This window comes from Aegilops tauschii, chromosome 4, assembly GCF_002575655.3.
Source record: "Aegilops tauschii subsp. strangulata cultivar AL8/78 chromosome 4, Aet v6.0, whole genome shotgun sequence".
In the NCBI taxonomy this organism is placed as follows: domain Eukaryota; kingdom Viridiplantae; phylum Streptophyta; class Magnoliopsida; order Poales; family Poaceae; genus Aegilops; species Aegilops tauschii.
The window spans coordinates 54,667,560-54,680,771 of record NC_053038.3 but is presented as its reverse complement, the minus strand read 5'-3'; the positions used below and the strand labels follow the sequence as shown (position 1 = coordinate 54,680,771).

At 47.0% G+C, this 13,212-nt stretch overlaps 2 protein-coding genes and 1 non-coding gene across 3 annotated transcripts; all 3 read right to left on the bottom strand.

The window, feature by feature from the left end:
* Positions 1-287: 287 nt before the first annotated feature.
* LOC109770744 (UDP-glucose 6-dehydrogenase 2) lies at positions 288-2,298 on the bottom strand. The gene has a single exon (XM_020329452.3). It carries the CDS (start codon positions 1,948-1,950, stop codon positions 505-507), a length of 1,446 nt encoding a protein of 481 aa, XP_020185041.1. The 5' UTR covers positions 1,951-2,298; the 3' UTR covers positions 288-504.
* A 2,063-nt stretch (positions 2,299-4,361) lies between these two features.
* On the bottom strand, positions 4,362-10,418 carry LOC141021649 (uncharacterized). The gene is made up of 7 exons (XM_073497501.1): positions 9,557-10,418; positions 7,735-8,258; positions 7,645-7,682; positions 7,461-7,532; positions 7,248-7,376; positions 6,911-7,076; positions 4,362-4,463 (listed from the first exon to the last, which is right to left on the bottom strand). The coding sequence occupies exons 1-7, from the start codon at positions 10,416-10,418 to the stop codon at positions 4,362-4,364; spliced, it is 1,893 nt and encodes a 630-aa protein (XP_073353602.1).
* On the bottom strand, positions 10,142-10,280 carry LOC120963666 (small nucleolar RNA Z247). The gene has a single exon (XR_005755417.1). It is a non-coding gene; the product is annotated as a small nucleolar RNA Z247 (small nucleolar RNA).
* Positions 10,419-13,212: the final 2,794 nt, after the last annotated feature.

Genomic DNA, 13,212 nt, shown 5'->3' with positions numbered 1-13,212 from the left:
ATCAACTGATTTTTTAGTAAAAATGTGGATAAAGATCCTCATGCGCACGGTCTGATATACTGCCTCAGTTTCTAAATATATATAAGTCTTTGTAGAGTTTGATTATGAACCACATACATTGTATGTAGATGCATTTTAGAGTGTAGATGTAGATGCATTTTAGAGTGTAGATTCACACATTTTGCTCCGTATATAGTCCATAGTGAAATCTCTACAAAGACTTGTATTTAGAAACGGAAGGAGTAATATTTCTTTCGTATTTGAATTTCAACACAGATACAAGAGGGTTAGATATAAAAGCTTTCCTTTAGAAACACGCAAAGAATCTAACCGGCTGAGCCAGGCTTAGTTCCCGGATATATAAAGAATCTTATATATACAACTCAATAGCAAAGCTAGTATTCTACACCTTTTGACAAGGCTTACGAGGGCTACAAAACTCTGTATTAATCGAGAAGAAGAGCGCTCGCCGACGCGCGGCTATGTATCAGTGTGCATCGCCTTTCAGGAGGCGACGGCTGGCATGTCCTTGAGCCACTGATCAAGCGGCTTGCCAATGGCGTATACGATGAATCCGATGTCCCGGAGCTTCTCCGGGTCGACGATGTTGCGGCCGTCGAAGACGAAAGCCGGCTTCTGCATGAGGTCATACATGCGCCTGTAGTCGAGGTTCCTGAACTCCTCCCACTCGGTCAGGATGCAGACGGCGTGCGCGTCGTGGGCGGCCTCGTACGCGTCCGACGTGACGGCGACGGGCTGATCGGCGGGCTCGCCCACGGGCTGCAGGTGGCGCGGGTGGTCCCAGTCGAACTTGTTCATGGCGAGGTCGCGCCTCACCTGCTCCTCCGTCACCTGCGGGTCGTAGATGCTGACGACGGCCTTGTCCCCGAGCAGGCCCCGGCACACGTCGATGGCCGGCGTCTCGCGCGTGTCGCCGGTGTCCTTCTTGAAGGCGAACCCCAGCACGGCCACCTTCTTCCCGGCGACGGTGTTGAACATGGAGGAGACGACGCGGTTGACGAAGCGGCTCTTCTGGTAGTCGTTGATGCCGATGACCTGCCGCCAGTAGTCCGCCACCTCGGGGAGGCCGTAGCACTCGCAGATGTAGACGAGGTTGAGGATGTCCTTCTGGAAGCAGGAGCCGCCGAAGCCGACGCTGGCGGAGAGGAAGCGCGGGCCGATGCGCGAGTCCTTGCCGATGGAGCAGGCCACCTCGGTGACGTCGGCGCCGGTGGCCTCGCAGAGCGCGGAGATGGCGTTGACGGAGGAGATGCGCTGCGCGAGGAAGGCGTTGGCGGCGAGCTTGGACAGCTCGGCCGACCAGAGGTTGGTGGTGATGATGCGGTCCTCGGGGACCCAGCGCGCGTACACGTCCTTGAGGACCTTCACGGCGGCTTGGCCCTCGGGGGTCTCCCGGCCGCCGATGAGGACGCGGTCGGGCGCGAAGAGGTCCCGCACGGCGGTGCCCTCGGCGAGGAACTCCGGGTTGGACAGGATCTGGTAGCGGACGCCGCGGCCGTTGTGGGCGAGGATCTTCTCGATGGCCTCGGCGGTCTTGACGGGCACGGTGGACTTCTCGACCACGATCTTGTCGGAGCGGGAGACGTCGGCGATCATGCGCGCGGCGCTCTCCCAGTAGGTGAGGTCGGCGGCCTTGCCGGCGCCGAGGCCGCGGGTCTTGGTGGGGGTGTTGACGGAGACGAAGACGACGTCCGCCTCGCCCACGTACCGCTCCACGTCGGTGCTGAAGAAGAGGTTGCGGCCGCGGCACCGCTTGACGACGTCGTCCAGGCCGGGCTCGTAGATGGGGAGGCGGTCGCTGTTCCAGCCGGCGATGCGCGCCTCGGAGATGTCCACCACCACCACCTCCACGTCCGGGCACTTGAGCGCGATCACCGCCATCGTCGGGCCGCCCACGTAGCCCGCGCCGATGCAGCAGATCTTCACCATTTGTCTCCCCTCTCTGCTTTCCCCTGCAACTACTACAATTGATCAAAGGTACTTAGGCGCGCCACGAAAGATGCACTTCCAAAGAAAATCGGATGGACGAGCCAAAACCTCCCGTAAGTGAGATAGAAACAGAGATACAAACCTTGGGTCCTTGGGAGGAACAAGGAGGAGAAGGGAAGGAATCAAATGGTCTAGTGAACAAGAAAGGAAACGAGATGTGGCGCTGCTGGCGTGGTGGGTGGTGAACGCACGGCTGGGAGCGAATGCAGCTAGATGCATGGTAACCCCCACACTTGACGTTCCTACACTGATTCGGGCAGATCCATCGAGCACCTCCTTTCAGCCAGTCCCATGTTTCCAGTACCAATGCCGCCGATCTCATGCATCTTCTCGTCGTTTTGCCATTCAAAATTTCAACAGAGAAGGTAACCCCCACATTTTACGTTCCTACACTGTTTCGGGCAGATCCATCGAACACCACCTTCCATTATGTAACTATTAGCTAGTCCCATGTTTTCAGTACCAATGCCGCCGATTTCATGCATCTTCTCATCGTTCTACCATCAAAATTTCAACCCCTAAAAAAACCATTCAGAATTTCAAATACGCCTCACGTTTGTTGCTTTGTAACGTTACATAGGGACACCGTCATGCGTGCATGCGTTTAGTACAAGCGTGGAAGAAAATGCACTATTATTAATTAGCGGAAAAGTTAGCTGGTGAATGGTCCACCTTTAGGGACATCACCGAACCCATTGGTTGCAGTCAATCCGTTCCCGAACGACTCCATGGCCGTCAGGTGGGAATCGCGTTATGACATCATCCTTCGATTTGCTCGCTGGCGTGATTCGCTATGCCCCGATTCGCTCGCTCGCTCCACCTGGTCTCTTTGTGGATTTAAAACATGTGTTCTACATAGCAAATCTTAATACATGCATCTTTTTTGCGGGAATGCATCTTATTAATCCACCTAATACAAAAATAATGACATGTGCAGACACTTAACAACTGTTTTTAGAGCAGAAAAACGTGTGTTCCTCATCAGCATGATGACATGTAACAAAGTATATTGTTTGGGAGCAGAAATGTGCCTAGTTGGGATTTATTGAGCTGGACTACGGGTTAGTTTGGTTGCTACCCTGGGCCTCATGCCTGAGAAAGTTTGGTGCCTGGTGTGGACCTGAAAATATTGGCGAATCTTGCCTGGCCAGGCTAGCCTGGAGAAATTTTGTTTGGTTGAAGCCTGGCCTGGCGAGTAGTTAATCATGCTAAAAAATGAATCTTGGGCTGTGTGTAGCCCGTACATACGGTGCTGCTATTTTGCTTCCCTTTCTGATTTGTTGTCAGGCAGTTATTAGCCATCAGGCAGCACAGCCAGGCGTATGGAATTGGTCGCCTGGGCCAAGCCTGGCAGGCTAATCACCGTCCTGGCATGTCCAGGCCAGGCTGGCTTCTTTTCTCCCAGGGCAGCAGCCAAACAGTCTTCCTCTACATCCCAGGCGCACTCCAGGCTAGGCCTGGCTCGGCCAGGACGCAATCCAAACTAGCCCTACATGTGGACAGAGGAAAACTTTAAGTCTTCTGTACTACGGTATCTACAAAAATAAAGGGCCACCAAGACCCTGCATAGCCATCAGAAGTGAATCATAGGACAATATATGGCTAGAGAATGTGATTCATATATCAAACTCAATATTTGCATGAATTATGAGGTATTGATGTCTGGTGTTTGTGTACGACTAGTGGATATGATTGGTGCTATGCTCGAAATGATCATCTGGCTCCAGGGTTGAGAGGTATCAGGATTTTGCATAGTATTGGAGAGTATAGGGCTCTTCCTCCTAGCTTTTTTTTACCGCTAAAATGACAATGGATAGGGGAACTATTTGTTTGGATGTAGCAGGACAACCTTAGATAATGGTCTAGCCCATCAAGTGTTATCCGTATGGGTAGCCTATGTATTTTTTTACTCGGGAAAATGCGATGAAGTGTCCTAGGTGATGACTGTGGGATGCTCTCAAACTAGCACCAACCAACACAGTTCAGCTTTGCCCACATCTAGTGGGACGTTCCTGATCAGTTTAAGTCACCCCTCATGTATTTGAAGGTAGATGGATTTGGTTTGCACTTACAACACCTTGCTTTAACACTTTAGCCAATAGCAACCATCCCGAACACCCGCCAAGTACTCTCTATGTCTCCCATGCGCACGAGCTCAGTCGTCTCGGCACCCCTACTCAGGATTTCAGACCTTCATCAAACACTATTCATAGTGATTCCTGCTCAGGTCTATGCTTCCCGGCCCCATATCCGACGGTGCCTCCTATAGGACTTATGTTAGCTTGAAAAACGATCTTATATTGTGAGACGGAGGGGGGAGTATTTTATCTTTGACGAATTGAATCCTTGAACTACTTCTTGCACTCCAGCTTCTGAGAGTGCGCTGTTCTGAGAGTATCCATTTTCTTCGATAATTCAATTTGGTGCCCAGGCTCATCTACACCTGGTGCCCTCTAAAATCAAAACAAATAGCAGAAAAGTTAAAAAACAACTTTTTGGTGGTGTAAGATTCTCAAATTTATGATCGTGCAAAATTTCGGGGTGTTTACACATTCGAGGAGCTTGCGGCAAAAAAGACAAAATCGGGCATGAACAGTGTTGTTTTCAAAAGTTTCTCGGACATCCAAAATTTGTCTTTTTTGTCACGATCTCCTTGAATGTCCAAAAATCATATTTTACACGGACATCACACATATGAGCATCTTGTACCACAAAAAAATCAAACTTCTTTGCTATTTAAAACGATTTTACATGCACCTGGGCACCGAATCGCTGCATCCCTGGCTAAAGCGTCTGAGAGTGTGCTGTTCCTTGCACTCCAGCTTGGTTTGGAAGATATAAGTATCTTAACAGTTTCTTAATATTTGCAGTTGGAAATATCTTGTTCCTTGATTCACCGGTTGGTGTTGCTTATTCATATTCAAACACCTGTGCTTATATTTCCAGCAATGGCGATAACTGAATTTTAGTTAACCGAAGATAGTTATGCTGGTCCATAGAATCTTTATGGGCTTTTGTTTCTTTTATGTTGTACAGCTAATGTAAACATAATCTGGAGCGGACATCACGCGTATGAGCATCTTGCACCACAAAAAAAGTTTTTTTTTTGCTATTTAAAATGATTTTACTGACACTGAATTGTTGCGTCCGTTGCTAAACTTCTGAGAGTGCATTGTTCCTTGCACTCCAGCTTGGTATGCAAGATATATGTATCTTAACAGTTTCTTAATATTTGCAGTTGGAAATATCTTGTTCCTTGACTCATCGGTTTGTGTTGCTTATTCAAATTCAAACATCTCTATTGATATTTTGAGCAATGGCGATAACCGAATTTTAGTTAACTGGAGATAGTTATGCTGGTCCATAGAATCTTTATGGGCTTTTGTTTATTTTGTTTATGCAGCCTATTGTCTCTTTTATGTTGTACAGCTAGAGTAAACATAATATGGACAGTTAATTGAATGGTACTGTGTACATAGGAGATGACAAGTTGAAGATTTGCTTGATGGCTTGAATAACTTAAATACTCGATTTATGTTTGATTGCTTCGCTGTGTGAGACTTGATCAGTGGTGTCATTGTTGTAGAACAGATTAAATGGCTAGATATGATTTGTTTGATTGCTCGGAAATCTACTCGCAGCGATATAGGTTTCCTTGGCTTGAATATCCCGGATAGACAATTATGGTACTGGTGCATGTATTCAGTATTATTTGACATGGTGTTTTTAAAAAAGGAATTGATCTCGTGTACTGAAGTCCAGTACCTTTTCTTGCTTGCTGGCTGTCATGTTTGGTGAAGGATACTTTAACAGCTCATTGCATTCCCTAATTATATGATGCTTTGCCTTGCAGCAACACCGCAGGTTGTGTGCTCTTTGCTACCATCTTGTGAAAGGAAAAGCAGCTCTGATCTAGTGAGGATGCCCACCAAGGTGGCCTCTGTTAGTTTGTGTAAGCGTCTCTACCCTCATACAGAGGGCCGTGTGGTGTTTATATTGATTGGGGAGAGACCCATCTCTCATAGGTTACAACCGAAGAGATATTACAGGAGGTTTCACAAGAGGGATAAGAGAGAAGGAAGAAAAAGGATCCTACTCCTATAACAACCCTTGGCGCACAAGGCAGCCTAGATGTGACAGAATTACATGTTTAACACCTTCCCTTAATCATAACTTAACTAAGTTAAGATTACGCTTGAACTCTTCAAACTGTCTTGTAGGCAAAGCCTTTGTGAACCCATCTGCAACTTGATCTTTGGAGTGAACAAAGCGAATTCCCAATTCTTTGTTTGCAACTCTTTCTCGAACAAAATGATAGTCAATTTCAATATGTTTTGTTCTTGCATGGAAAACAGGATTAGCAGATAGATATGTAGCACCAAGATTATCACACCAGAGACAAGAGGGTTGTGCATGACCTATCCCAAGTTCTCTGAGCATGGATTTGACCCAAATAATTTCTGATGTTGCATTTTCTAAAGCCTTGTATTCTGCCTCAGTACTTGACCGCGAGACTGTGGCCTGTTTTCTTGCACACCATGAGATAAGGTTAGGTCCAAAGAAAACAGCAAAACCACCTGTTGAGCGTCTGTCATCTAGGCACCCTGCCCAATCAGAATCAGAGAAAGCACTAACAAGAGTGGATGGTGACTTGCTGAATGTCAGACCAATACTCAAAGTATCCTTCACATATCTTAATATGCGTTTTGCAGAAGTCCAATGTGCAGTGGTAGGTGCATGAAGGAATTGACAAACTTTGTTTACAGCAAAGGAAATATCAGGCCTTGTAAGAGTTAAGTACTGAAGAGCTCCTACCATGCTTCTGTACCTTGTGCTGTCATCTTGGCTCAAGGGTTCACCTTCTTCAAGAGATAACTTTTCTGCACCCTTGCATGCCAACCTTGCTCAGGAGATCAGCTGCATACTTCTCCTGAGAGAGATGAAGACCACCTTCCCTGTTTCTCTTGACCTCAATGCCAAGAAAGAAATGCAAATCTCCCAAATCCTTGAGAGCAAAGTCTGCATTCAAGTCTTTTAACAAGGCTGTTACTGCTGCACTGGATGAACTTGTAATAATAATATCATCAACATAAATAAGCACAAATATGGAGATATGTGACTTATTATAGATAAACAGAGATGTGTCAGACTTTGAGGGCACAAAACCAAGTGACTGAAGCTTTGTACTTAGTCGTGAGTACCAAGCTCGAGGGGCTTGTTTCAATCCATAAAGAGACCTGTCAAGCTTGCACACATATGAGGGTTTGTTCTTGTCTTCAAAACCAGGAGGTTGACGCATGTACACTTCCTCCAGAACACCATGAAGGAACGCGTTCTGTACATCTAGCTGTCTGAGGCTCCATCCTCTGGACATAGCGATGCACAAAACAAGACGGATAGTTGCAGCTTTAACGACAGGACTAAATGTATCCTCATAATCAATACCGTACCTCTGCTTGAATCCTTTTGCAACAAGCCTAGCTTTATAACGATCTATTGTGCCATCTGATTTCTTCTTTATCCTGAATACCCATTTGCAATCAATCAAGTTTTTACCTCGGTGTGCAGGAACTAGGTGCCATGTTTTGTTTTTCTGCAAAGCTTGAAATTCTTCTTCCATTGCCTTTTTCCAACGTGAATCCTTGCATCTTCTTGGAACGTACGAGGTTCACCTGTGGAACATGTCAAACCAAACTTAACTTTGTAATTTGTGTGTTGAATTACCCCTGATCGAAGACGTGTTCGTGGTGCATCAGGAACAGATGCAGCTTCTACTGGCGCAGAGGATCCTGTGGTCTGCTGCAGCAGATCCGAAGCAGATTCCCCCAGATCTTCTATGGCGGGCGCTGGTGAAGACACGGGCGAGGATGGCGCAGAAAATCCAGGCGGGGCCGCCGCCGGATCGGGATTGGTTCCCGCGCCCGCCTCTGGTTGGTGGAGGCGCCTGGTGTAGACGCGTGGCTCCACACCGAACCGCTCGGTCGGGTGATCCGCAGGTTGGCGAGGCGCGCGTGGTGTGGGCGGCTGGCCCGAAGGCGCGGAGTCGGAGGAGGCGCTGCCACCCGGAACCTGACGCGGCGACACATCTGGCGCGAGGGATCCCGAGGAGGATGCTGTCGAGGGTGATCCCGAGGGGGATTCGGCGGTAGGGTTGTTGCACCACGGGGGACACATGAAATATTGCTCGTTTGGCCTGTTTGCTTCACGATTTTGCACCAAATTTTTTTCTGTTGCTTCAGCATCCGACCCTGCAGTACCAGAAGACTCAAGTTCAAGGTTAGGAGGGTTAGTCATGTGATCACAATTATCGTCCCCATGATGCAAAGAGGTCAAATGAGAAGGAAGAAGGAGGATTTCTTTGCGAAGTAGGGCACCGGCATTTGGATGAAGTGTGGCGAAGGGAAAAACCGTCTCGTCAAAAACGACATCCCTGGAGATATAGACACGTCCCGTGGGTACGTCAAGACACTTGACACCTTTGTGCTGGGCACTATAGCCAAGGAACACACATTGTGTGGAACGAAACATAAGTTTTCGATTATTGTAGGGACGGACATTGGGCCAACATGCACACCCAAAAACACGAAGAGACTTGTAATCGGGACGAACTTGGAGAAGTCGTTGCATAGGAGTATCATTATCGATGACACGACTAGGAAGCATATTAATGAGATGGACAGCGGTGAGGAACGCTTCGTCCCAAAACTTTAAGGGCATAGATGCACCTGCAAGAAGAGCAAGGCCTACATCCACAATATGCCTATGCTTGCGTTCAGCGGAGCCGTTCTGTTGGTGCGCGTGGGGGCAAGAAACATGATGTGAAATGCCAAGTGTCTGAAAAAACAAGTTTAGTTTCTCGTACTCACCACCCCAATCGGACTGGACGGCAATTATTTTTCGATCAAACTTGCGTTCAACAAGTGTTTGAAAATTCTTAAATACTTGGAAAACATCATAACGAAGTTTGAGAAGGTAAATCCAAGTAAATTTGCTGAAATCATCAATGAAGCTAACGTAGTACGTACGTCTACCAACCGAGGAGGGGGCAGGACCCCATACATCAGAAAAAATAAGCTGGAGCGGCTTGGTAGAAATACTAGTAGAAATATGATATGGCAATTGATGAGATTTTGCCTTTTGACAAGAATCACAAACAGTTTCGATGCTACGCTCACCAACACATGGGAGCTTATTATTTCGAAGCACTTGTTGCACGACATAAAAGGATGGATGTCCTAGTCTAGCATGCCACCTGTCTGGGGAGATTTTGATGACACCAAAGACTTGTTTATTGAAGCTCCTGAAATCGGGAAAAATAGGGTAGAGCCCATGCACGCATCTACCACGATAGAGAATTCTCTGTGTGACCTGATCCTTGATCAAAAAGAAATAGGGATGAAATTCAAGGAAAACATTGTTGTCAAGAGCAATGCGATGTACTGAAGAAGATTTTTGGCAGTTTGGGGAACATGCAAGATGTTTTTAAGGTGAATGTCACGATGAGGGGTTGCAATAATTGAATGACCAACATGAGCTATCTCCATACCTTCTCCATTGGCATTATGAACCTGATCTTGCCCGGGGTACTTGTCGTGCATGGTCAACTTGTCCAGCTCGTGAGTGATGTGGTTGGAGGCGCCGGAGTCAGCGTACCAGTTTGTGTCCACACCATAGGAGGCGTCCGCAGCAACTGCAACCTTCTTGCGTTGGGTGTTGTTCTCGGCATAACGGTAGTCACAATCCTTCGCAATATGGTTATCTTTCTTGCAAATTTGACACTTGTTAAGGTATTCATCATAACCTTGGAAGGGACAACGATTGTTGTTGTTGTTGCTGCGCTGGTAGTTGTTGTTGCCGCGCTGGTTGTAGTGGTTGCCGCCACCACCGCCACCGTGCTGGAAGTGGCCACCACCACCGCCACCAGCATGCGGATAGGTAGCACTGCCACCGCCGCCACCGTTCTGGAAGTGGGCGCCGCCGCTGCCGCCTGGACTGCCACGATAGCCCCCCCCCCCACCACCACCCTTGGGAGGGTTCTGAGAGGGTTTGGGAGGCCCGCGACCACGATAGGCGGCATTAGCAGAGGACTTGAAGGCGCCGGGACCAGTTCCTTGGAACAGCTTGACGCGCTGATCGAAGTTGGAGATCATGCCAAAGAGTTCATCGGTGGAGACAGAATCAACGCGCACATCAAGAGCAGAGATGATGGGCTGATATTCCATGTCGAGGCCGGCGATGATGAAGGAGATGAGTTCATCTTCGCCGATGGGTTTTCCTGCGGCCGCGAGTTCATCAGACAGCGCCCGCATCTGCCCAAAGTAGGCGGCGACACTGAGGGAACCCTTCTGGGCATTGGAGAGAGCAATACGACAGTTGTTGACGCGAGACTTGGATTGAGCAGAGAACATGTTTGCTAGGGCAGACCAGATGGCATGAGAAGTCTCGAGGGAAGCAACTTGCACCAGGACTTCTTTGGAAAGGTTGCGGAGCAAGTAGGCTACGATTTGTTGATCTTGGATGACCCATGGGGTGTGGACGGGGTTCGGACCGATCTGATCTTTCCCGTCTGAGGATTTTGTGGTGATGGTCCTAGGTGGCTCGAGTAGGGTTTTTATCAAGGTACCCATATAGCCCGGCTCCCATGATCTGGGAGCAAGCTTCGGCTTGCCAGAGAATGTAATTGGTACGTGTGAGAGGCTCGGAGATGGTGTTGTTCGGGCCGGAGGAGATGAGTTGGCTGGAGGAGGTGGACATGGCGCCGGAGATGGGAAGGATGGGGGCGGAAAAAAATTTGTGTGTTGGCGATAGGATGGAGGTGGTGATCGCTAGATGAGGAAGAGGGAGGCTCTGATTACCATGTTAGTTTGTGTAAGCGTCTCTACCCTCATACAGAGGGCCGCGTGGTGTTTATATTGATTGGGGAGAGACCCATCTCTCATAGGTTACAACCGAAGAGATATTACAGGAGGTTTTACAGGAGGGATAAGAGAGAAGGAAGAAAAAGGATCCTACTCCTATAACAACCCTTGGCGCACAAGGCAGCCTAGACGTGACAGAATTACATGTTTAACAGCCTCTCCCGACGACTTCTGCCCTGCCCCTCCGGTGGACTCGATTATTCTTCCTCCCCGGCATAGGTGGTAAGCTATAATTTGTTTGGGCTTACGTTGGAACCCCTCCCCTGCAAGTGCTTGTATGCTACAAGTAAAAAGAGGCTTGGTCATGGACCACCACATTTGGCATAAGTGACATGCTTTGCTTTTGCCCATATGTGTCATCATTGCAATTGAGTACCCCAAGAGCTTTCCCATGTCTGATTTCTGTATTATAAACCGAGGTTTAGCTGTGTTGTATTCATTCATGGAATTTTTCCTCTTTTTTGTTCCAAAGAATTGAAAGCTACAGAACTAAAGGTTGAGTATGCACCATGTTTCACTAGATTACTGAAAGCTGCTCGATTGGTTGTTAAACTGGAAGCTCTATTTTCTTGGCACAAATCATTTCTTGTTGCAACTGGCCATGAAATTTGACCAACTGGTGGATGCAAAGTACGACCATAGTTGTGCAAAACAAGTACCTTCAACATTTTTCTATGTGATAGTCACCTTCACCACTGCCCGAGTGCACAAAGTCGACTGCTTGTGTTTAGCAGTATTTTATTTATGATGAAGTGGATCCTTGAACTACTACTACTTGCACGCATATTGTAGTACAGCGTTAGTTTCCAGTCTTACAACCCTTTTTTTGTTTCATATCAGTACCCATTTTATTCATCGGTCTTCCTAACAAAGTGGCTTGGACGATTCCCTCAATACAAAGAGCGTTAATTTTATTTAACTGGAGAGTTCTTCTAGTCTCGAATCTTTATGGGATTTTGTTTCGTTTATGCATTCTATTGTTTCTTTCTTTTATGTTGTAAATCTAGAATAAACATAATCTGGAGGGTTAATTTGATTGGTACTGTGTACATAGGGGATGACAAAGCTCAAGATCTGTTTGATGAATGTGGATGCTCGATTTGATTTGGCTTGCTTGGCTGAGTGATATTTGATTTTGGTGGTGTCTTTTGTTGGACAACATAGTAAATGGCTATATGAGCATTCTCAACCCGAGGGCGTCCCCTACCATCATCCATATATTCTGGCGCAGCTTAACCCGGCCAAGGCGAGGAGAATGGGCCTAGGATGAGCTCTTCGCCAGTGCCGCCAAGAACCTAGGCTACATGCTCATGTCTACACGAGCAGGTACGTAACCCATCGTGCCGCCCTCTTCGCTTGTGGCATGCCCTACTGCCCTTGTCCTGCTCATTGTTTTGGTGTGCTGTTAGATGAGTTTATGTGCGGTGGCTGCTTGCAGGCACGGAGGAGCAAGTTTTGGTCAATGTTCAGAAAGAATGCTCAAAACTCTCTAGAAGATGACGTGCCCTCATCAGATTAATCGTTTGATCTTTCTGGATTTTAGCAATCACATACCAAATGACCTTTTGGAATCAACTTTAATGGATGTGCTTAAATGAGAACAATGACATCCATCCTGTTCTTGGCCACAATAAACAGGTGCTTGAACCATTACTGAAGCAAATGTTTGTCGAACCTTCAGTTTGTGCTGCAGAATACCATGTATTTCAATGGTACTTTTGTGTGATTCTGATTTAGTATCTTTACCCAGGTACTTGCTGGGGGGAGACGATTAATGGCCCAGAAGGGCCATTTCATGATTTATGAGCTTGTGAAGAGAGCACCGGGTGAATTCATCAGTTTGAAGCTTAACGAATATATTTCACAGGTATGCGAAAACATCAACCTGTATGTATAGTAAATTTGTAATAGCATGACTACTTCCTTCGCCTTAACCTGTCGAAGGCATACCATCCTGTCGCAAACTCACAATAATGTGATTTGCTATTTTGCATATGAATTTTTTTTATGTACATGAATTGTGTTTTCTTGTTTGGTAATATAGAATTAGTTGGTCTCTTGATTAGAGGTGCATGTGTCCCCTTTTGTGACTACGCCTTTCCTCCCTGAAGCCCAGGGATAATAGTTCATATTGATTCTTTGATGTTGCTAAACAGATCTTGTGAGAGTAGTTCCTTCTATATATGAAACTGATTTTTATATATGTGTTCTCCTTTTCTCATAGAAATCTTATAGCAAAAGACTTTTATCCCAACCGCATAATCTTGTGGTTAGTAGATGGTAG